Source organism: Apostichopus japonicus, chromosome 10 (assembly GCF_037975245.1).
Source record: "Apostichopus japonicus isolate 1M-3 chromosome 10, ASM3797524v1, whole genome shotgun sequence".
Classification (NCBI taxonomy): Eukaryota; Metazoa; Echinodermata; class Holothuroidea; order Aspidochirotida; family Stichopodidae; genus Apostichopus; species Apostichopus japonicus.
In genome coordinates this window covers 5,768,607-5,793,409 of record NC_092570.1, presented here as the reverse complement: position 1 = coordinate 5,793,409, position 24,803 = coordinate 5,768,607, and the positions used below count along the sequence as shown (strand labels likewise).

At 39.2% G+C, this 24,803-nt stretch overlaps 1 protein-coding gene across 2 annotated transcripts in view; it reads left to right on the top strand.

Moving 5' to 3' along the window:
• LOC139975143 (uncharacterized) overlaps positions 1-24,803 on the top strand; it is a 69,098-nt gene that overhangs the window by 34,590 nt on the left and 9,705 nt on the right. For both annotated transcript variants that reach the window (XM_071982783.1, XM_071982784.1), the window contains exons 18-41: positions 461-589; positions 1,470-1,640; positions 3,355-3,537; positions 3,879-4,073; positions 4,413-4,652; positions 5,435-5,623; positions 6,731-6,913; positions 7,056-7,250; positions 8,639-8,887; positions 10,449-10,643; positions 11,107-11,298; positions 11,990-12,181; positions 12,778-13,020; positions 13,422-13,592; positions 14,634-14,849; positions 15,259-15,369; positions 16,049-16,177; positions 16,902-17,150; positions 18,012-18,197; positions 19,570-19,694; positions 20,985-21,124; positions 22,245-22,429; positions 23,838-23,999; positions 24,414-24,575. In XM_071982783.1, the coding sequence (XP_071838884.1) occupies positions 461-589; positions 1,470-1,640; positions 3,355-3,537; positions 3,879-4,073; positions 4,413-4,652; positions 5,435-5,623; positions 6,731-6,913; positions 7,056-7,250; positions 8,639-8,887; positions 10,449-10,643; positions 11,107-11,298; positions 11,990-12,181; positions 12,778-13,020; positions 13,422-13,592; positions 14,634-14,849; positions 15,259-15,369; positions 16,049-16,177; positions 16,902-17,150; positions 18,012-18,197; positions 19,570-19,694; positions 20,985-21,124; positions 22,245-22,429; positions 23,838-23,999; positions 24,414-24,575 (4,392 nt within the window). The remainder of the gene's footprint in view (positions 1-460; positions 590-1,469; positions 1,641-3,354; positions 3,538-3,878; positions 4,074-4,412; positions 4,653-5,434; positions 5,624-6,730; positions 6,914-7,055; positions 7,251-8,638; positions 8,888-10,448; positions 10,644-11,106; positions 11,299-11,989; positions 12,182-12,777; positions 13,021-13,421; positions 13,593-14,633; positions 14,850-15,258; positions 15,370-16,048; positions 16,178-16,901; positions 17,151-18,011; positions 18,198-19,569; positions 19,695-20,984; positions 21,125-22,244; positions 22,430-23,837; positions 24,000-24,413; positions 24,576-24,803) is intronic.

The following is a 24,803-nucleotide window of genomic DNA, read 5'->3' as shown; positions in this document are numbered from 1 at the left end:
GGCCTTAGGCGATTTTTGAAATATTTCGTCTTGTTTTAAAAGAGGAACATCACATTATTTAAATGATATATGTGGCTAGTAATTAGGGGTTATTTACTGGTTAAGGGTTAAAAATAAGAAATTGTAATTAGGGCAACATTCCATGTCATAGTTTGCACATATTCAATGAGTTTCCCCAAGATTGATCCAAACTTTCAAATGTGTATATTTTGGAAAAAGAGAAACAGATCTTGAAAAATATTTAAAGAAAATTGATTTAATTAGCACTCACTTGTCTCTTTCATGGAGTAAAACATATCCAGTAAAAAATTCTGCCAAAAGTCACCTATAAAATCTGATTACACATCAAAGTAATAAACAAGCGATAAACGTTGCTCCGTCACAAGGTAGTAAATATTGAACACGAGCAGCTTGTCGTAAATGTTTTCATGGTGGATATTCCGTTTCTTCAAATTTCAAGGAGAGACGCAATGTTCCATTAACAATGGCGGGTGTGGTCAACTGTGCTTAATGACACCATCTGGAAGACAATGTCACTGTGAGGACGGTTCTGGCCTCTTGGAGGACCTACTGAACTGTCAAGAAAGGGGTAAGTGTCTCATTCCCTGAGGAGGGAAGAATGCCTCATTAATCGTAGGAAATGTTTCCTGCATTTTGAAATTTGGCAACCACAAAAAAATTTGATCGATTTTATTCCATGTAGAAATGTTAAAAATATTTACGAGAGGAGGATTTCGAGATAAACCAACGGACATTTTTCATAACCCTCACCAATTTTAGTCTTTGTATTCTCAAGGCAACTTTTACAGAGCTTTTCCGCTCATCACACCTCCTCTCCTCCTCCTCCCCCCTCCTCTGACCTCAATCCAACAAGATACCAAGGTTAAATCTTAATTTGTCACTACAGTTCAACTTTGTTCAAGATAAAGTTATCTTCTCTTTAGGCTTTGTTCCGTTGCCATGTTAAAGTAACAATTTATTTCATAGTCCACGGTATTTGCAGAGAGAGATGGAGACACTTTGGTTGAAAATGTTTCATCCTGCTTGGAGAAAACATGATTTAAATATGACTTTGCTTTGTTCATAATAACAAAGAGTGTTTTTTCTGTACCTATTTGTGTGTGTGCCTGTTCGTGTGCAATTGTCTTGTATTCTGACCGAGGACTTGAACAAAGGAATGTCAAGTCCTCAGAAGTCATTTCAAAAGAATCACCAAGTCCTCCGAAGAATTCCATTGTGTAAGGGGTATTCTTAAGGCTATGGGTACGTGGATTTGAACAAATAGAAAAGACAACGGGGTCCTCAGTCCGAATGGTGAAATGCACCTGAAACGCACCACGTGTCTGTGTTTGTTAACGTTTTTCATCGCTTTCAGAGACAGTTATGATCACATGATCCATATTGCCAGTTTTGTCCTTTGTTCTGATTTATGCTGATTCTTAACTTCCGACTACTAAAATAACACACAGATTCTCTCTGCCCGAGCGCTGTTTCCAACGGCCAGTTTCCATACCACTGCGACAGAATGCCCGGTGCCCAGTGTTCTGTAGAGTGCGACGAAGGATACTACGCCGCCCACAAAAACTTCACATGTCTCGAAGGGCCCGAGTGGAACTTTCCCGAAGAGTATATATGTCAAGGTAAATGTCTGCCGGAAGGAGCCGGAAAATCCCCAACGTTAATTCCACGTCACATTCTTAAAACACATTTACAAGTTTTACAGCCGGGTTTTTGGAATGACTTATTAAGAATTGGTGTCCAGGACCTGAAAATGCTAAGTAAATGTAATTAATATACATAGATTATCGAAAGAAATCACCCAGTTGGGACAATTTTTTGCTGTACTGAAGTGTTATGTCCCGCTTCTGGCAGAGCACTCTTACTGTCAGTACGAGCAGTATGAATTTATTTTCAGTTTCAGTTTATTCATTTCCAGTATAAATATAAATTTTTTTAAAAAGCACATCAAAAATTCAATAAGTACATTACGAAAATTGAAGATGAATTCGTAAAAAGTTCATTTTAAACATAAATTAAAATATGAATATTAGTATAGAAAATTAAATATTTGAACACATTTACTGAATATTAAAATTACAATAAAGGTTTAACTTTGCTCTTTTGAATATATACATAGCAGCTTGGTATACAAATGAATTTTTGTAAGCACATATTCTGTATTTGGGAGTTATTGACTTGTTTCTTAGATTATATTTAGTCGTTTTCAATAGAGATTCATTGTGTAGTGGATGGTTTTCATTTTAATAAATATTCGTACTTACTCTTATAAAATCATTTTTGGCAGTATCATTTACCTTTCGCTATCAAAGTTTCAAAGTCAAGTTTAAACAGTTTGGCACAATATTTTAAAGAGGTTTTAATTCTTTGCTTTTCTTTGGCCAGTAAGAAGTGATACCAAGCAGGAACAGTGTAAACAAGATGTAAACAAGATGTGAATATCATGTTTTCTATCAGATAAAGGGTTAGGAACTTTGAGAGCAGTGGCGTAGGAAGGTACTTTTGAGTGGGGGGGCTGAAGACTGATGGCCGGCCTGGGGGAGGGGTCTAAGGGGAGGGGGTGTCCCCCTCCCCTTTGGATTTTTTTTTTGCATTTCCAGGTGGCCTCAGATGCAATTTGGCGCAATATAGCACACTTCAACATCACACTCCATTTTGTAAATAATTTTGCATTTTCACCTGGCTTTAGATGCAATTTGGTGCTCCAAATGAGATTTTTTTCTCATTTGGAAATGAAAAAGGGGTTTTCTGACTTGCGGAGCGGGGGGCGGAATGATACTTCCGCCCCCCATATTTTTCACTGGGGGGGCTGGCGCCCCCCCAGCCCCCCCGGTTCCTACGCCCTTGTTTGAGAGCATGATATTGAGAGTACAGTTTAGAGAGGTATTATAAGCATTAGGAAATTGTCCCAACCGGCTAAAGAAATGTAATGGAATATGCACAGTTATGAAATGTAATGGAATATGCATAGTTATGAAATGAAATGTAAAGATATGCATGTTTATGAAATGTTAAGAATATGCATAGTTATGAAATGAAGTGTAAAGATATGCATATTTATGAAATGTTATGAATATGCATATTTATGAAATGTATGGAATATGCATGGTTATGAAATGAAATGTAAAGATATGCATATTTATGAAATGTTATGGATATGCATATTTATGAAATGATATGGATATGCATATTTATGAAGTGAAATGTTATGAATATGCATAGTTATCAATTGAAATGAAATGTATGAATATGCATAGTATCAAAAGGAAGAAACTATCTATGCAATTTAACATTTCAAGGGTAATCAAATTTGGACTTATATTTTTACATCACCAGCAATCACATGTCCAGCTATAAATGCGACGGTCAACGCTGAAGTCAGTGGGTGTTTCCCACCCCACATCTTAGGTACCGTGTGCCGTTTCAACTGTAAGCATGGTTTCTCATACAGTAGTGGAAGCAATGACAGAACTTGTCAGGAAGATGGAACTTGGTCAGGAGAAGATCTTTTCTGTGACAGTAAGGAATTTCATTTCGTGCTTCTTCTTCTTGAAAGGCAAATGAAACGCCGAGAAAATGAGACTGAATTTCTTTAAAATATGTCGATAGATAGACAAAAAAAATGTGAATATAGAGGGATACTGCACTAGTCTGACCAGATATCTCACTTTTGTTTAGGTTCAGCTGCTCTTACAAAAAATTTAAGCTTGCAGTTGTACTTCAAAAAATTGTGCAAAGTGGCAGTTGGCTTTTCAACTGTGTTCCATTTCAGTATGAGGTGTTCACTGCAAGATTTGCAATCAGGTAACCTGGTCTTTCGATCTTTTGTGAAAATATTAGATGTGAAATTCTCTCCATAGTTACCGTGTGTCCTGTCTTGCCACAACCCAAAGGAGGGCTGTTTCAGCCTGAAAGATGCACAGAAGGTAGTGTTGAATTCGAAGGTCAGTGCAGAGTGTTCTGTAGCCAAGGTTACCAGCCGAATGGAGAGACGTTATTGACATGTCTCGCTACTGGGGACTGGAATGTGGAACCTCTCAGAGTTGAATGTTTGGGTAAGATCTATAGAATCTCAAAACTTTGGGGATCTCTTTTTTTTGGGGGGGGCGTATTTGTGTGTAGGTGGTTGGTATAAAAGTTACAATAACACTTATATTCAACATCTATGGAAGAATTATTTGATGTTATGACTTCACTGCCACACCTTCATAGTGTTTTGATCTGTGACCTTTCGCTCCCTGGAACCGTAGTCATGGAAACCGTTTGCAGTTATTTTCCAGGAAGATATCAGTAAATATAAGAACCAAATAGATCAAAGGATACATGAGAATTTTTCGTGTTTCGTTTGAAAATATCTCTGAAGTGTGCCTCCTTTTTTTTTAACAAACACACAGATACAAGCCCTCCAGAATTCACGGAAGAGTGTCTTACAGTGAATGTGACTCTTATGGGTACCAACCTTTACCACTACGTAGGGAACAACTACGGAGCGACCGACAACTCTGGAGAAGTGGAAGTGACCTATAACCTGCCCCCACCTGTCTACCTCGAGGAGGGGGTCCACCTATTTGTCCAGACAGCAAGGGATAAGGCCAATAATCAAGCAGTCTGCTCATACACTGTCAATGTGATAGGTGAGCCTCAGTGTGTTGATGATACCTATCTGTCACTACCAGGCATGAGCTTTTTCTGCGAATTCGAGGAATATCCATGATTTCTTTTCTACCTCGGGGACAAAAACTATTATCCTAACACACTGTAGCATACGCAAACTGGAACCTATACCGCACTTTTTGCAAAGTTCCATGATTTTTTTTTACCCCAGGCTCATCCCTGCACTACTCCACTAGTGCACTTTTATATATACTGTTTGTTCACCAGGTTTTTATTTGTTCATTTTAAAACACTGTATCCTTTACTTGTCCTTGTTTTTCTCACCCCAGCCATCTTAACCTATTGTCTAATGTTAACACTGTTTTTTACCCTACCTACTTCCTTATCTGTTTTCACACCACTCACGCACTATCATCTTCTGAGCGCTATGTTTTATGATCCTAAAGTCTGAGGTACCACTGGCACAATTTATAGCACAACCAGTTGCCATAATTCTTCAGTCTAGTGTATAAAGTAGCTCCTTGGTCATTGCTGACATTATTACCTGATACGACTTGGGACGACCAGCATCCTCTGTTCACCTCCTGCACTTGTTTTTTCGTTCGGGGCATCCTCTTTAACCAAATACTGCCTTCTAGGTTAAGTTATCTTCCTGGATTGCATGAGCTTATAAAATTTCCACTGTTTTTTACATTAGATTTAATAAGCCCTTTAATCGTCTTTATTATAAGTAGGACAAATTCATGACATTGCAGGTATAAAACCAGAGTTTTCTTTTTGGTCGTGTTTTATTTTGACGTAGTGAACCACTGTGCGATGCTGTCCATCCCTTTCAACAGTGATATGAACGGTGTGTGTGATACACATCACGGTGCCACCTGTGAGTTCAGGTGCAACCCTGGATTCCGTCTTGTTGGTAATTCAGTTCTGACCTGTGGCAACACCACTGACGGGCAGTTTATATGGGACGATGTAGCCCCTCATTGTGAAGGTGAGTCTGACAGCAGTAGTGCAAAAGGTGGGGTTGGGTGGGTGGAGGGGCAGGGGGGTTATTAAAATAGAGGTTCACACTGAAATTAATGAGTAGAACTGTGCCAATTTTCATGAAACAACTGGGTCCAGCTCCGAAATTTCTAGACCCAGCAAGTCGTCTTTGATGTATTAACTGTTTAGGAGTCTGTCAGTCACTTTCAAGCTGGAGGGAATCACTGTCACATTTAAAGCACATTCTGTCTCTAGCCTTGTGGTATAAGTAGCTCCTTGGTCTGCGGTGCTGACGTTGGTACTCGATTCTACTTGGCATGATCAACATTCTTTGTTTCACCTCCTTCACTGGGTATTCTTTTGTAGCATTTGAGGTATGCCGTAAAGCTGTATTCACGATTGATAGCACAAGGAGGATTCGACCCCCAAAAAAAGGGCTATTAAGATCGTCGTATGGATATTACATACCCAGGATCAGACCCGGCAAGCGTGACCTCCCTTTTGTGGAGGATCCTGACCCCCCCCCCAAGGGGATGAACCGACCCACAATCCCTGGTCACGTTACCTTGTAAACTGGCACAGAAGTAACAAATGAACATACAGTAAAATTGCCCTCACAGTGAATTGTAAACAATCGTTGTGACCTTTACCAGATTGCTTAGTGTTCTTTCGTTCGTCGTCGATCCATCTTGCGCTCTCGAGTGTGGGCGTGTCCGGGGTCAGCTTGATCCCCTATCTATGGAAAAGCAGGATGCTGATTTCTCCTCATGTTCTCAGATGTGAACGAGGCCAAAGAGTGGTATCAACCCCATACGATTGATATTTAGAGATATTAGGTCTAGATGATCTACAGAGATGTCTGCATCACGGGAGGTATATAATTGTCACCCACCCTCGATTGAATCTGAGATGAAGACATATCACTAACATTTACAGAAATTTTGTGAGGTTTTCCTTTTCCTTACCCACCTTGAGCATCCAAACAAATTATCGTTTTAGCTGCAGTGTGTGTGTGATCGACATTCCAAAAATCGGTGCCCTCGGTTGGTATAATCGACTGTAGCTCTTCTTATCATTTTTTTGTCTTCTGTCCCCCCCACCCCCCCCCCCACAGCTATACTGTGTCCAGAACCAGAAATTGGATTGGGGGTCGTGAGAGAAGGATGCGCCCCTCCGTACTACCCAGAATTCAGTTGCTTCTATCTCTGCAAGAGAGGTTACGAAAATACCGGCGGGAACATCCTACAAACCTGCCAACAATCCGGAGAGTGGACCGGAACTCCACTGAATTGCACTCGTGAGTAATTTTTTCAAAACTGCCTCATAACATTCGTGACAGGTTTGCATGTTTAACCCCCCCCCACCCCCATAATTAATCATTGGATTATTTATTACATTTTCCAACAAACGTGTCTTCTCTTCTGTCTTGTCACCACCAGAACTGACGTGTCCTGCACTGACTGCGCCCAAAAACGGCGGAATAAATCCTCCGGAATGTACGGCCACCGGTGCAGCGGCCGGCGATGCCTGTACGTACTCTTGCTCGGAGGGCTTCCAGCTAGAGGGCCCCCCGCAACAGGCCTGCTCGTTGGCCGGTGAATGGATGTCAGCGGATGCACCGCGCACATGCAAAGGTACATCTACGTTGCCATGGGAAATGTGACCTCCCCCTCATTGAAAATCATGCTCTGTCGTCCGACGACATCTTCCTTCTTGTTGGATCATGCAGCCTGCATATAGTATCTGCTTTCTTTGCTAAACTGTTGTAGTGCCTTTTACGTTTATGATACTTTAAAGGTCAAATGGTCACCACCTTGTTTTTAATACTACAACACACACTGTTGTTGTAAAAGTATCAACTGTGTTGTCAGAATTATTTAAATTCTAACAGGATGGAGTGAATTCTGTACAGTAGTTGAGAGTTGTATCATCTCAAATTTCTTTCCTGCTCAGTCTCGCTCCCCCCCCCTAACCCACCCTCTACCCCCTTCTCTCTCCCCATCCTTCAAAGCAGAGTTTCCACAACATTCAATTTTGTTACCAAAAAAATACTGAAATTCTTTCATGTCAATCAAAACAATATTTGGGGAACATTGCAAAGTTGAAACACTAAGATATATTTCTTCTTCTTCTTTTCAAGTTAAAATTTTGCAGTTCCATGTTATTCAGTGTTTTTAGATTTTGTTCATATAAACAAAAATTAAAAATTATGCATTTGTACAATTTTGAAAGACTAAGGAAAATTTAGGAAATACAAATGAAAAAAAAATCTTTTAACTTTTAGGAGATTTCAAACCGTGCAGCTGTACCAGGCTATGGGTAAAAATAGTTGCAAATCCATTGGTTTTGAACACAAACTTTTGTAAATAATACTTTTACATTATACGCTGTATCCAGTTATTATTTTATGTAAGAGGTAAGACTATTGAAACAGCCCTTTGAGCCAATTTTAATAAATTTTTGGAAACAGTTTGATACTTAAATCTGATTAACAATCGTTAAGTCCATTACTGTGTTAAGTTGTTCAGTTTCACTACAAAAAGTGAAGCTAAAGTAAAAAAACATTTTCCAAAATTGCAATTTTACATATAACATTTCTATATATTTAATATTTTGGTTTTTGTTACTAGTTGTTTTTAAGTTTTACATTTGTATTAAAAGCGCTTTGAACAGCTTTGCTGATTATGCGCTACATAAATTTTACTTATTATTATTATTAACATGGAACGAATGCTGAAGAGTGTCTGGGCAAGCAAATTTTGAGAACCAAATGGAATCATTAGCTACTGGCCTTTAAATTTCCTATTATTGACCCTCCCCCCCCCCCACAGAAAAATGCAAACAAAAATTTAGGCAATGTCTTTATTATTTGATCCTATGCATTTTAGTTGAGGTAATACCGGGTAGGGTTTGGTATCACAAATTGTTGGTCAAAGACCAAAAACAAAAAGAAGCTGTTCTTAAATACTAGCCTGTTTTGTTTTCCCTATTTTTACCGTCTCTATTTACAATCTCTCCCTAGATGTGAATGGCCCACAGTTTAATGGGACTTGTCCCCATGATATGGTCTTAGTCGCTAGCACAGGTGAGATCACCGCCGTCGCTAACTGGGAGAGCCCCACCGTCCATGACAGAGAGGGCCATGTGCTGAATATCTCCTCCACGCCAGAGGCGGGAACCGCTCTCGGAGAGGGAATGCACTTCGTCGTCATACAAGCGTTTGATGACTCTGGAAATAGAGGCTCTTGTTTCTTTACCATAGAGGTCAAAGGTGAGCTCGTTCGGCTTGTCTACTTTCTTTGTAGAAACACAGGATTACGTAGCCGTACTCCATGTGCTACCATACTTTGATTATTAGACAAAACCAAACTCTACTTCCCAACAGTCCTATGATTACATCTTACGATACTACGTCCCACCATGCTATGATTAGATTATAGCCATACTTGATATCCCACCATGCTATGATTAGATAATAGCCATACTTTATATCCCACCATGCTATGATTAGGTAATAGCCATACTTGATATCCCATCATACTATGATTAGATAATAGCCATACTTGATATCCCACCATGCTATGATTAGATAATAGCCATACTTTATATCCCACCATGCTATGATTAGGTAATAGCCATACTTGATATCCCATCATACTATGATTAGATTATAGCCATACTTTATATCCCATCATACTATGATTAGATAATAGCCATACTTTATATCCAATCATACTATGATATGATAATAGCCATACTTTATATCCCACCATACTATGATTAGATAATAGCCATACTTGATATCCCATCATACTATGATTAGATAATAGCCATACTTGATATCCCATCATACTATGATTAGATAATAGCCATACTTGATATCCCATCATACTATGATTAGATAATAGCCATACTTGATATCCCATCATACTATGATTAGATAATAGCCATACTTGATATCCCATCATACTATGATTAGGTAATAGCCATACTTGATATCCCATCATACTATGATTACATAATAGCCATACTTGATATCCCATCATACTATGATTACATAATAGCCATACTTGATATCCCATCATACTATGATATGATAATAGCCATACTTGATATCCCATCATACTATGATTAGATAATAGCCATACTTGATATCCCATCATACTATGATATGATAATAGCCATACTTGATATCCCATCATACTATGATTAGATAATAGCCATACTTGATATCCCATCATACTATGATTAGATAATAGCCATACTTGATATCCCATCATACCATGATTAGATAATAGCCATACTTTATATACCATCATAATATGATTAGATAATAGCTATACTTGATATCCCATCATAATATGATTACCATACTCCATATCCAACCATATTATGCTTACATATTACCATACTCCATGCCCAACCACCTTGCAATAATTACATACTCCATGCCCCACCATGCAATAATTACATATACTCCATGCCCCACCTTGCAATAATTACATATTACCATACTCCATACCCCACCAATGCAATAATTACATATTACCATACTCCATGCCCCACCTTGCAATAATTACATATTACCATACTCCATGCCCCCCCACCTTGCAATAATTACATATAACCATACTCCAATGCCCCACCAATGCAATGATTACTTTTAACTGTAATCTATATCCCACCATGGTGTTCTATGATAGTATTCTAAGCTATATTTCTACAGACTTTGTTAAATACCTATTTGTTATAAATTTTTAATCTGGCATATAGACATTTTGACCCTAAGCGTAGGTGATTCTGATAAATGTCTCATCTCTCTCTCTCTACAGTTATCCGTTGTCCATTGCATCCCATCCCTGGCAATGCCAAAGTCCAAAACCAAACCTGCGACGATCTGGTCAATTCTGAGTGTACTTTCCTCTGCAACAACGGTTTTAGGCTGGTCGGCTCTCAGACGCGGACTTGTCAATGGGATGGCAGTTCAGAGCAAGGAAGTTGGTCAGGAGTAGAACCCGTATGTGAAGGTAAAAAAAACAAGAATCCAACCCCACACCCAACCCCACAGCAATCCCATGTACACCATGAACGATAAAGTTTGTTATTGAAATGTTTTGCTGGTTGTTATATCATAGACTGACTGCATGATTATTGTGTATATCCCATTCGGTAGCTTCTCGGGCACAGATTATCGGGTCAATAAATTACGTATCAATTTAATATTATCGAGTTTTGTGGAAAGCTCGTTAGTGGAGTTTATTACATCGTCATTAATGTAAATCAGTGAGTGAAAAGGATGAAACAAATAACATTACAATTTCCATTCATTTCGGTTTAAAGTGGAATGTGTGACCTGATTGATTCGAGAATGAAATGGCCCATTGCAGGAAACGAAAATAGTTTGTTAATCTACCCTTCTTCCTCTTTGCTCTCGATTTGGCTCGTGAAAACGAATGATGAATTTTAAGAGACATTGTGTTTGACCCTCAGCCATCACGTGTCCGCCATTCGAGGTGACCGATGGCCTCCACGTGCGAGGCTGTAACTTTGACGTGGATCAGGTTCCGTTCGGGAGCATCTGCACACTATTTTGCGAACCGGGCTACATGCAAGTGTTCGAAGGAATACAGATGAAGTGCTCTGAGAATGGAACTTGGCAGGGCGAAAACTTGGAATGTGTTCGTAAGTATTGTAGAGAAACAAAAAAAAAAATCGCTCCGTGTAATAGAATAATGTATTAATATACCAAGGTAAATTAATTGTTCACATCCATCCCTTGATATCAAAAGGTTACTTCTGAATTATTTAATTACTTGCAGTCTGATTCAATGTCTTTGCATTCCCTCTCATTTTATCTATTGACTCTGTAAAATTTAATAATTGGTTTTTCGTTATCAGTTCTTACCATCCTTGAGGTTTGAAGTTACCTATTACTATATATTACAAAATTTTCATTTTTTTATACATTTTTTGTTATATACTTTTTTTAAACATTTTTTTACCCTTTTACCTCGCGAAGGTATTGAGTTGCCTATTAAAGAAAATAGGTTGAAGTTAAAGAAAATAGGTTGAAATTACCTCACTCATGGCAGCAAAAGTTTTGAGTTAACCCGGTAAACTTAGTAGTTCGTTTGACTTATTATTGCACCATTGGCATTTTTAAATAAGTTGTCCTTATCATCTCTGAACATTCTGGCAGCATTATTAAGTTTTACCTGGTACGAATACTTCTTTAATAGCAAGTTGTTTACATGAAATTAACCTTATGTCAACCTCTCCACAATAACATAAGTCATTCGTCAATGCCCTGTCGTGCCACACTGATATTTTTATCCTGTGTGGATCGATAATTCCTCTCAATTTGCCTTCACAGCTGTAGTCTGTGAAGCCCTCGCTTTAAAGCGAAACAGCTCTGTCCTCCCCGAGAGTTGCATCAACGGTACCAGAGCATTGGGCGTCTGCAGCTACTCGTGTGACAGTGGCTTTGCAATCGTCGGTCCCGAAAACAGGACTTGCTCTGCTAACGGAGTTTGGAATTACGATGACCAAGCGCCTACTTGCAAAGGTAATAGGGGAGTGATATGGTATTCACTGAAATAGTGTTCCAAATCTGAAAGCTGTGTTACTTAAAGCACATTTTCCATGTGGTACATAGGGTCCAGGCCAGGGGTTCCCTAACTGGGGTGCATGCCCCCCCAGGGGGTGCGTGAGTCCACCCCAGCAGGTTTGTGAGACGCTTCTGAAAGTCAAAACTAGAGTACTTTTTGTGGAACTAAAATCTGATATATCGTATAATATAGTAACGTACAAAAAGTCGTACCTATTGGCAAACTCTTTTCGCGTTCCATATGCATTTGTTGCCATAGTAGTACCATACCCTGCATGTGATAAAAAGCTGAATTATGAAACAGACACAGGCTGTTATGCGTTATTATAGTATAATAATGACAAGGGTCGTGTCTCAAAAAAGTTGGGGGTTGGCGGACAACAGGGGATTGGTGGGGGGGGGATAAAGTTAGGGAAACCCGCGTCTAGGCTTTGTTGTTGCTCAAGATTGCAAAGATCTGTTATGACGATAAATACGAGAGGCTGGGAAAAAAGTATCGATGCAGTTTCAATTCAAGCATGTTAGACTAATTTCTGATGCACTTCCTTTATCAGATGTGGAACCACCGACGTTTATCGATTGTCCAGAGGATCCTATCATTCAACGAAGTGAAGCCGTTTGTCTCTCACGAGTCATCTTGGATGTCTCGGAGCCGAGTGCACAGGATAATAGTGGTTATGTGACGGTAACCAAATCCTTACAAAACCCTTTTCCAAGTGGAAACTATTCTCTGGAATTTATAGCGAGAGATCCTGCTGGGTTAATCGCTGTCTGCCAAATTCCAGTTCAAGTTATAGGTAACCCAGTCAAACTTGTTTATATTGATTTGTTTAATTGTGGAATATCACTTCAGGTATTTTCCCATGACCCTCAGAGTCATTGTTTCCCTTCAGTCCTGGGGATTTTATACTGTTGTTGGAATTGAGGAATATGTCTTGTTTATCCACCACAAATGTGTGATCAGTCAGCGTACCGACAAAAAATGCCCAAAAAAAAGATGATTTATAGAAAATAGGCATCGTGAATTTATGGTCATCTATATTAAATAAAAGATTTCAGTCACCATAGTGAAAGACGAGACAAACGGAAATCATATCTACCGGAAGCGATATGGGGTACTTCCTTTCTTTGTGTGAAGTATTGTTTTTTTTTTTTCCTTTTTGTTTTTTTTACATTTTTTCAAATCATGTCTTTCCAGTCACATCGTGTCCCGAGGTTTTGCACAGGACAGTCGAGTCACTCTCGTGCGGTTCTCTGCTCGGTTCGGTGGCGACGTTCCGCTGCTCTCCCCACGAGCGACAGATCGGGGCACGAAATGCCACTTGCCAGGCAGATGGAACATGGAGTGCTCCACCTCCGACATGTGAAGGTAAGTGAAATTTTCTCATCCTCATAAAAATCCTCTCCTACTTTGTATGCCAGGTTTTGTTTTATATGGTAAAATTTCAATCATTCAAACACGTAAAGATGTATCTCTTTTCGTCGTCTAAGTTTCCCCGGTAGCATTTGTAAAACTGTGTTTCTAGTTAATGCTATTATTATAAGTTGCTGTTATAATTAGTTGCTGTTATGATTAGTTGCTGTTATTATTAGTTGCTGTTATTACTAGTTGCTGTTATTATTAGTTGCTGTTATTACTAGTTGCTGTTATTATTTAGTTGCTATTATTACTAGTTGCTGTTATTATTAGTTGCTGTTATTACTAGTTGCTGTTATTACTAGTTGCTGTTATTATTAGTTGTGTTATTACTAGTTGCTGTTATTACTAGTTGCTGTTATTACTAGTTGCTGCTATTACTAGTTGCTGTTATTAATACTAGTTGCTGTTATTATTTAGTTGCTTTTATTATTAGTTGCTGTTATTACTAGTTGCTGTTATTAATACTAGTTGCTGTTATTACTAGTTGCTGTTATTAATACTAGGTGCTGTTATTACTAGTTGCTGTTATTAATACTAGTTGCTGTTATTACTAGTTGCTGTTATTAATACTAGTTGCTGTTATTACTAGTTAATGCTTTTATTACTAGTTAATGCTGTTATTACTAGTTGCTGTAATTACTAGTTGCTGTTATTAATACTAGTTGCTGTTATTACTAGTTGCTGTTATTAATACTAGTTGCTGTTATTACTAGTTAATGCTTTTATTACTAGTTAATGCTGTTATTACTAGTTGCTGCGATTACTAGTTGCTGTTATTACTAGTTGCTGTTATTACTAGTTGCTGTTATTATTAGTTGCTATTATTACTAGTTGCTATTATTATTAGTTGCTTTTATTACTAGTTGCTGTTATTATTAGTTGCTGTTATTACTAGTTGCTGTTATTAATACTAGTTGCTGTTATTACTAGTTGCTGTTATTAATACTAGTTGCTGTTATTACTAGTTGCTTTTTCATTCCTGCTTTTCAGCTGTCTTCTGCCCTCCTCTGGTAGTTACCGGAGGTATAGTAATTGCTAACCAATGTCCTCACGAGTCTGCTGTCCCCGGTACTCAGTGTGAGGTCCTCTGTACCCTCAACAACCTCAGCCCGAGACGAATCGTGACGTGTTCCAACGAGGACGCGACCTGGAGGCTCCCCGACGGCACCAGTTACGACCCTGACTTTTGGACACCTCATTGCACCGGTTAGTGAGAGAATAAAAGAAAAACATAAACATAATTCTTTAATGGAGATAAAAGATTTCTGATTTTGTTTCGTTCGTCATTTAAAGTGAAACAATAGCTTTTCTGAATGTGGTGGATCCTGTGAAACAAGCAATAGCTCTGTTTCAGTTTATGTGGGAGGTACATTTTTGGTAGAATAATTTGAAAGAAAACTTGTATATTTAGTACCCATGCACCCACCGCCTCCTAATTCCCTCGACCTACCTTCCTCCCTCCCCCCCTCACTCATGATATTGCATCTCCCCCCCCCTCAAAAAGAATTCCCTAACATCATGATTTTTTACCCTCCTGGCTGACTGTTAAAATATGCAGTATATATATATAATATATATAAATGTCAATATATATAAATGATTATAATTATTTCAGATCAAACACCTCCGGTGATAACATGTCCACCTGATGTCATCTATAATCTACCCAACGACTCCAATGTGATGACAGTGACTTGGTCGTTACCGACCGCCACCGACAATCTCGGTAAGTAGTATGCGAAGCGAAGCCGACCGTCGTCATCACCACCGTAGGAAGGGAGAGAGACACTCGTAAAACAGAAACTTTCGAGCGAGTGTTTTTTTTCTCCTTCCTCGAAAGGGGTCGACGGAAGACTGGTAGGTGCCATGCCAGAAAAATTATTAATTAACTTTTCTTGTTTTCTAAAACTGTCTTTCTCAGTTCTGCAACTTCTTGTCTTTTCTAGTTTCTGTGCCTTTTTTGTTCTCTGGGGTGGTGGGGGTGGGGGGGTTCTTAAACATGCTGTTTTTTTCTTGTCCTATTTCATAAAGGAGAGTAGTAAATAATCCTCCATCCACAGAGGGAAATTATATTTTGTCTAAGAGAGGTGGTGAAATTCTAACTACAGACTAGAACATTGACAGCTAAAGGAACATTCAAGTAAATGTCTCAGGTTTTTAAGGATCAGTTAAAAAAAAAACAAGTAGATAATAAGCCCAAGTAAAGCTTTTCAAGGGCACATATGCCCAGATGACATTTTTTTTCCTCAATAAAATAGTTCTAAAATTGTCAGCCACCAGAATATCCCTGAAAATGTGCATCACAGCCATTTTTTTTCATGATGTTTTCCTAACACCAGTTCCTGTGCTATTCTTGCATGATGGGTTATTAAACGTTGATCTCATTTTTTGTCTGTTCCTTAAAGACACATCGGTTGATATTTCGGGGCCCACGGTACCAGTCGATCTGACAGTAGGAAGATACATCCAATCGTATGTAGCCACAGACAAAAATGGTAACACAGACCGGTGTACCTTCGCCGTAAAAATTGCTGGTGAGTAGCTGCATTGGTTAGGCTCATAGTATACTACCATTCAAATGAATGCTTCTTTATATTAAGCTATAATATATACATATATATAATATTATGCTATAATACTCGCATGGAAGTGGTGGGAAAGTGCCTATCAACCCTCCATCAGTTTTTGAGAAAGCGGTGAAAATGCTGAGAGGTACACTATTGTTCGGGTGAGACTTTTAATTGCAAAGGACCGCCTGCCTCATTAATTTTCTCTGAACATTTATCGAAAAGAATCGGCTTGTTTATATTTGCTGGTGTTTATATCCGTGATTGTCACAAGGGTCAAGTTTCAAATGAACTTCTGTTTTGGCACCATGGCAAAGGAAGGACTCTACTGGCAGCGGGGGGGGGGGGGAGGGCTGTGGGGCTGCAGCCAAGATGTAATCTTTCGTTCTCTTTCGTTGTACTGCAGAGATGATCCCCATTGCATGATATTTATTGATTCATCCTAGCTGAGCAGGAGCTGCTTGCAGTTGCTGCTAGTCGTCTTTTGATGCAGTGCCCCGGATAGGGTCCACAAAACCATCTCTTTATTTCAAAAATGTTTCCTTGTTAGGGTTATAGAGTTAAACCGTATTTCGCCATCGTCGATTCACTACTTCTGAAAACATTTTTTTTGTTTTTTTTTTCACTCTCTTCTTCGAGACTTTTTTTATCGGTTCTCTGCCTTTCACGTTGTTTTTTACATCTTTTCAAGATGTGACACCGCCTATGGTGAGTGATTGTCCCACTGGGGTCGTGGTCGTCCAGATTCAAGACATCCAGGACACTCTGAACTGGACCGAGCCGGTCTTCACGGACACGGACAGAGAGAACATTCGGGTAACCGTCAACCTTTTGCCGGGACTGCCGGCCTACAGCTTCGGAATGAAACACATACAGTACGAGGCCGTCGACGGGTCTTCGAATGTCGCAAAATGCGAATTTCATATCGACGTCATACCAGGTACGAAACTGTTAAATGGCAAATTATATATATAGTAATTATCTCAGGTGCTCAAGGTTTTTATATCTCACATTTATGTTTTTGGCAGTCCTCATGGGACAGATGCAGAATTTGAGGGGGGGGAAAGGAGGGGGTAGTGACCCCCCTCCCTATCAGTCTGGGTTACCGGGGTATTAAATCTTGAAGGGAGAAAACAAACTTGACTTTTAGACATTACGTAGTGCATTTTGAGGGCATATTTTGGCTGTTAAAATTAGATCTAAGAATTATGTACATATACAAGCAAGGTTGTCCTAATAACTGCTTAAAATCTTTTTGTGTGCATGGGCTTGAAAAGGGGGGGGGGGGTGGGGGATGTACACCCCTTCCTCTCTCCCTCCACCCAGATTTTTGTCTGTGATTGGCTGTAAAATGGATGCAGTTGAATAGAAATACATAAACTGGGTTAAACTGGTCGGTGATCTTTTATACTATGGGGAACAGGGTTTTTTTTTTGTGTATAAAGACATATTACCATAACTTTTTCGGTTAGTATATCAAATGCATGCAAGATAATCTGAGTTCACCATACACTACTCTCTAGCACACTGCAAGGATATTACAAAGTATCACATAATGGATATCTTAATCCATATTCTCTATGATTAACATCAGACTGTAATTCTTGTTGTATTTTACTCACCCACAACCTCAATCCTCAACCCCCCCCCCCAAAAGAAACCCTTCCCCTTTCCCCAATCTTATCTTATCTGGTCATACCTGTGGTATAAAAACTTGATCTTGATTGAGACAATATTGCCAAAAGGAGATTTCCTGGGAAGCGACAATTTAATCTGCCTGCCTTCTCCTTTCTTCTTACAGTGAGAGATGGTTGTAAACAACTTGACAAACCTCTGTACGGTGGTCTTACATGCACCCACCAAAAAACCATCTGCACTGTGACTTGCAATGCAGGGTATGCACTTCCACGGAATCATGATGCTATATTTACGTGCAATAACGGTGTTTGGAATAATCGAGCAAATATTATGACGCCAAATTGTGCAGGTAAGACACCCAACCAAAAAAAGATTTAAAGAAATGATGAATATATAAACTAATAAACTAATAAGTATTGTATATATATGTCAGACCCTCCTGAACAAACGCCCGGAACTCATATCGAAGTGCCGCCACAAAAACAAGTTCCACATAAACAACTCCAGCCCAACCACCGAACACCGCCAAAGGAACCACACACGACGGGTAATCCAACCAACAGAATGCAGACAAAGGAGCAGATGCAGACAAAGGAACAATACTCCGATAATCCTATAACCCCCAGTAATCCCAACGATGAGTCTATATATTCCAGGAATATAACTTGAAGCTAACAGTTGTCTGATGATCGCTCAACACGTGAAACTCTGAGTAACAACTACTAGTGTTCCAATAGTCTCAACTAGTCTCAACATAAGATATATATATATATATATATATATATATATATATATATATATATATATATATATATATATATATATATATATATATATATATATATATATATATATATATAATATATATATATATAGGGGGGGGTGCATGGGGTTGAGCACAGCATGGTGAGGGAATCGGGTGAGTATGTGTATATTGCCCACATCAGAAATCTTCGGGTACTTGGCTTCGAGGGGTAAGTAAATATAGCCCCAATGTAGCCACGCCCTCTGATCTCAAGGTCAAAAAGAATTTAACACCCAAGAATTTATAAGTTATAACTAGTAAAAACAGAGGCATAGGATCAGTGTGAAAAAGTGGGGCTGGTCACCACTTTGAGGGGCATTTTGTATATAATAACTATTTTGTTTGCAAAATGGGCACTTTTGTCATTTTTCGTTGGAAAAGCTGGGCTGACATATGCTCCCAGAACCCCACTACTGTCCCACCCCCATGGGTGAAAGTAGCTCATTTTGTGAGACTTTCATCCCCAAAAATACAACCATGTGACTTTTCATAATTGTCAGGTCACTCAGGTGGGGGACCAAAGTTGTCTCAGGGAAACCCCACCCCCCCCCATGCATAGATATTTCTGTTCGATCTGTACCTTCCTATCCCTTTCTTGTACCATCATTATTTATATATATATACAGTACATTCCCTAAAGGCCTCATGGACTCAGACTTGGCTTGGACCCGGACCCTTCTGGACTCGGACTCGGGTCAGGTGGACTCGCTAGGGACCCTGCGTGTTTCCTCCCCAGCTTTCATTGGTTACATGTAATGTCACAGTATTAATACCTTCATAGAACTGTTAACATGTTCCAAAAGACAAAAAAAATTAGGTCTAGGTTTCATTTAAACTGAATAAATTTTTTTTTGGGGCTCTTTTCTTTCCAATGCCTGGGATTCATTTTCTATCTCCTTATGTTTGGTAACCACAGAAGTTACAAGAAGAATGAGCCGTATGGATGTGATGCAGTTTAGTTTGGCAAGTTCAACGTGTTCTGGAAACGAGGATGCAATGAAAGTAAAGTTTATGGAAATCTTGCAGGATTCAATTTTTATGGTAAGTTTTCAATGGATGGTGAGGGGGGTGAGGGGGGGGACGCTGAATAATTGAGGTATATGATAATGATAACTATCATAAACAACTTCACCAAGCAGAGATATCACAGAATTTCGTCGATACCTTCACACGCAAGGCTGAAGACTTGAGCAAGTTTAAACATGAAATCATGGGCGCCATACGTGCTTCAAGTTTTATCAGTTTCTCTTTATTTTATTACATTGTTTTAGTTTTTGTGAATGGAGATCGGTTTTGCAAATGCTGAATCTAAAATATTGAAGTACTTGGTATTTAAGTGTCAACACTGTGAGCAGTCTACCTGGAAAAGTTTGAAAAGGTGAAGCAGAGTGGGAGACAGTCACTGGTTTCAGTTCCTAGTCTTCACCGTGACATCACACATTTACAAAATGGCAGCCTCTTGCCACAGACCCCCACCCAGACCCCCACCCACCCCTGTCCTTTAAACTGCTAGGATTTCTCTCAAATAGAACAAAATGTTTCTTAGCTGTTTTAGGGGGAATCACTATCATATAAGCTAAAGATGGTAGTTGGGTTTGTGTTAAACTTTCCTTTGTAGTTGACCTTTAAAGGGTGTGAAGACTCGCGCCCAAAGAAACGTCTCATGCCGGTAATCTGAACGGGTTTCGAATGAGGTGTAACAGAAGTGTTAGACACCACCATAGATCCCAGAAAATACACACACAGCTTGCTACCGTCGGTAATTAGACACTAGTGTACAGTCAATACATACAGCTACGGTCAATACCCACAACACAGTGTACATAGCAGCAATGAACATCTCAGGTGTAGATAAAAGATAACAAGGTATCACGTTTCATTACTGTCTGCATTTTGTAGCGACAAGAAGAAAACGTCATTTGCAAGCAACGGAAGTTAACTTTTTCAGAGCGCAGCACGCGGCTTGGGGCGAGTCTTCAATGCCTCTAAGTTGGTAGTGCTATATTGACTGTCTCACACACTTAAAGGCAGCAGTCTGCATTCTAATTCAACATTTGAGGCGTAAAACGATGTCGATGTGATTAAAGGAGAAGTACAAATGTTTTAACCTTTTTTGTTTCTATTAAAGCTAGAACTCACTTTCATCAGTCAGTATAAAGGTTGCAAAATCATTTTGATGTCATGGTAATGGTAAAACTGCAATCAAGATTCTGGCATGACTAAAATAAAGTCTTGTAATTCAGGACTAGGGTTGGCTACATCAGTCTGGATAAATATTGCAATCATTATTTTTGATTAATTTTTTATTTTTTATTATGTCAATTAATACAGGAATACTGCAATCAAGATTCAGGCATGTTCTGCAAGATGGACAGCCTGCAAGTAGAATGCGGTGAAGAAACACGAAAGAAGAGGGCGGCAGACGTTACTGGCAACCAAGCCAATATCACCTTTGTCATTCATGCGTTCAGGTCAGAAAGAAATAAAATAATAATTTAAAGATGACTTTAGAGCTTTACTAAAGAAAGAGACAAATTAAATTTATTTCTTGGACCACTATGCATCCATCATACCATGTTAATTTTTAATTATATTTTGTCTCTACCAAAAAAATGACACTTTTAATTTACGGTGGCCATGATGACCTAGCTTTAACACACGGGTATCGGTCAGTTCTTCCGGAATAAGACAAAATGTGGTAGGAATGCATGACAATTGTTTTTTTGCAGTCTCAAATGTTAGAAATGTTTACAATTCTTTTTTCAAATTTGTCATGGTTTTAGCGGTGATGGAGCTATTTTGGAGCTGAAAGAATTTTTTTTTTTTTTAACATGCTTCCTTTGTTATTTTTTGGCCTCTCATTGTTGCCTGGTATGAAAGCTGGGGTATGATCCCAGATTCCATGGTATCCAAGTAACCATGACAATCTAACTGACACCCACCTGTAAAGAAATGGTTATACAGGGATTACCAAACCCACAAGTGGCTGGTTAGCTCAGTTGGCAGAGCATAAGACTCGTAATCCTGGGGGCCATCTGGGTTTCGAATCTCATTCTAGGCATCAGTCTCTTTTGCCCTGGCAGAATGGATAACACGTTATATAGTCTTGTACTTATTCTTCACTTTGGTAGTGAACTGGTAACTGGTAACTTTCCCTTGACTGTACTCGGTTTACACCCAGGACAGACCTTCATGGATGGGTATTCCAGGGCTTCAAGGTGGAGTGATCAAATTCTTTCTCGATGGAATGTATAAAAAAATTACCTGGACTGAACGATACCCTTTGTGCATGGCACTGGACTTTTGGTGTCAGTATAAAGTGATGCAAAGACTTTTTTCTTAATGTGCAGGCATGAGCTTTTTCCGCGAATTCGCGGAATTTCCGTGATTTCTTTTCTACCTCTGGGACAAAAACTATTATCCTAACACACTGTAGCATACACAAACTGGAGCCTGTACCGCAATTTTTTGCAAAGTTCCGTGATTTTTATTTTACCCCATTCTAATCCCTGAATGTGAATAAAACAATTTATTTATAGAAAATTTTCATCATAATACATCAATTTTCTACACTTATTTTCATTGCTCCAGCAACTCTACACTGGATACTTTTGAAAGCGCCCTCAACCTGTCCGTGTCTGCCTTCTTTGGGCCCTCCAACCCGATCATTGAGCTCGCTAACGGATTCAGAGCTGAATTGGTTCCGGAGCAGTCCATGCAGGGTATGCCATTGGTTAATTGTACGGCAGGAGAAGAGCCATTCGAATTGACCTGCTGTAAGTGTCCCATCTTTCTTATGCTGCCTCTTGTTTTCTCACGTAATTGAATATATCTGCCATTTATCGCTTTGATATTGGTGTAAAGAGTATATTGCTAACATACATGCAAATTGGTTCATGTTAGGGTCTCATTTTTACTTTGCATTGTAAGAAACAAGACATGTGTATTTTTTTATTTCTTAATGCGACATGCTCAGTGATTAACCTCCGCCACGTATCACGATCTTGCGCAAGGTTTATTGCTTCCTCAAAATTGTTAATGTTAACGTCCTTAAATTATGACTTTATTTTTCCAAGCAAGGTAGTCACGGGCCTTCCTACTGGTTTAGCAGTATGTCTCAATGCTTCTCTTAAAGCAACCTTTGCTGGAGCGTCCTCCTGGAGTATTGCTACATGACCGAAAAATCTTAAGTTTCTATGTGCGACTATGGATGACCAAGGTGTTTGGTTGGTTTCATTGTAGAGCTCATCGTTTGATAACCAACTGTTATTGGTCCGGCTAATGTTGAGAATATTACAAAGTAGTCTCCTTTGAAAAGTGTCAATTTTGCGATCAATCCTTCGTTGTGCCCCACAGTTCGCAAATGTACAAAAAAATGCTCTTTAATAAAGCCTCGAAAATCCTAAGCTTAATGTTTCGGCTTATGTTTTTGCTTTTGAAAATACTTGACACTGTGCTGAAAGCACCGTTGGTTATACCAATTCTTCGGTTAATATCTTCTTCGGTCTCCAGCAAGCTTCCAACATATATACCTTACTTATGGTTGGTGAAATAGCTTTCCATCTGAAGGGGGGGGGGGGGGGTGGTGGTGGGTAAATACTTTAATTTGAGTGTAAATCACAAAGTTACTTCAAACCTTTTCAACAAAATGGATCTTCTGTTCAGTCTATGACCACAACATCCAGTCTTGTTTAAAGATTTTTTTCCTACAAAAGTTCCAGTTTAGTAATTTGTTTGCAACAGAAAAGGGCAATTTTCAATTATGAAAATCGAAAAGTGTACTCCCCTTTTCTTTTTCTTTTTTTATACCACAAAGGGGCACTTCATATACGTGACTTTTAAGGTTAATTTGCACTAAAACTGAGAAACACAACCCCCACGCATCCCTCTTCCATCCTTGGTCCTGCCCCATCCGGCACATGACGAACTTGTACTTGATAATAGCATTTGCTACCACAAGGGTGACAGAAAGGTCAGAGCAAAGAGAAGTCTGAAGAGAAAGTTGGAGACATTGCCTCCTTCAGAATGTTCTTCTAATTTCTATGTATGTATTTTAGATCCTCCTGCAAGCAGGAACTCACGAAGAAGCCTCATTGGCTTATCAAAGCCGCAAGCAGATCAAAGTCAGTCTCTTTCATTCATATTTAACACTTTATCATTTATCCTCATCTTTTGTGTCCATAGTATCGTGTCCTCCTGGGACTTTCTTCCGTATGAGGTTGCAGAGGTGTATCCCATGTCCCATCGGACATTATCAGGACATGATGGGACAGACTAGTTGTAAAATGTGTGTCGACGGCTCGTCCACTGCAGCGACTGGCACTCCCCATTCCAGATACTGTAGACGTGAGTATATATTGTTATTAAAGGCATTGAAGACTCACACCAAACCGCATGCCGCGCTCTGGAAAGTTAACCCCCCCCCTCACCCCCTATTTTTGACCTGCTAAAATAATCGTTAGAAGGATTCAAAAGTACCCTCCTGGAGGTTCTGATTCTGCTGACTCAATGCCGGACACAGAGAAGAAGAAGAAGGATTTTAAATTTGACCGTTTGACCTTTTCAAGAGGAACGATGGCTCAGAGTGCAGCAGTAAAATACTTCTTGGAAGTTCTGTGTTTGAGTGACCATGATTGGTTTTTTCTAGCATATTTGAGAGCAAATACTGATTTTATCTTTAATTATCGAGAGACTAGCAAACTGCGACGATCTTAGTCGTTTTTACTACTCGTGTCTTTCTCTTCTGCTGTTTAATTTCAGACCAATGTCAACCTGGTGAATATTCACATACTGGTCTTCAACATTGCCTTCTCTGTCCTGAAAATATGTACCAACCATCTCCTGGAAGCTTAGGCTGCCTGCCCTGCCCCGAGGGAACCTTCAGTGACAGAAAGGGATCATCGTATGCATCGTCATGTAGAGGTCAGTGAACAGTCATATAATAATAGTCTTGTGTAGTTTTATTTCCCAATACATAATAATACTAATAATAAATGCAAATTTATATAAACCAATGCTCAGTGGCGTTAGTGCTCAGGGAAGGCAGTCAAAAATAGATGTGTTTTGAGTCTGTTTTTGAAAATGTTAACGTTGGGTGCCGACTTGATGTGCAGTGGAAGTGAGTTCCAAAGAGTAGGAGCAGCATTAGAG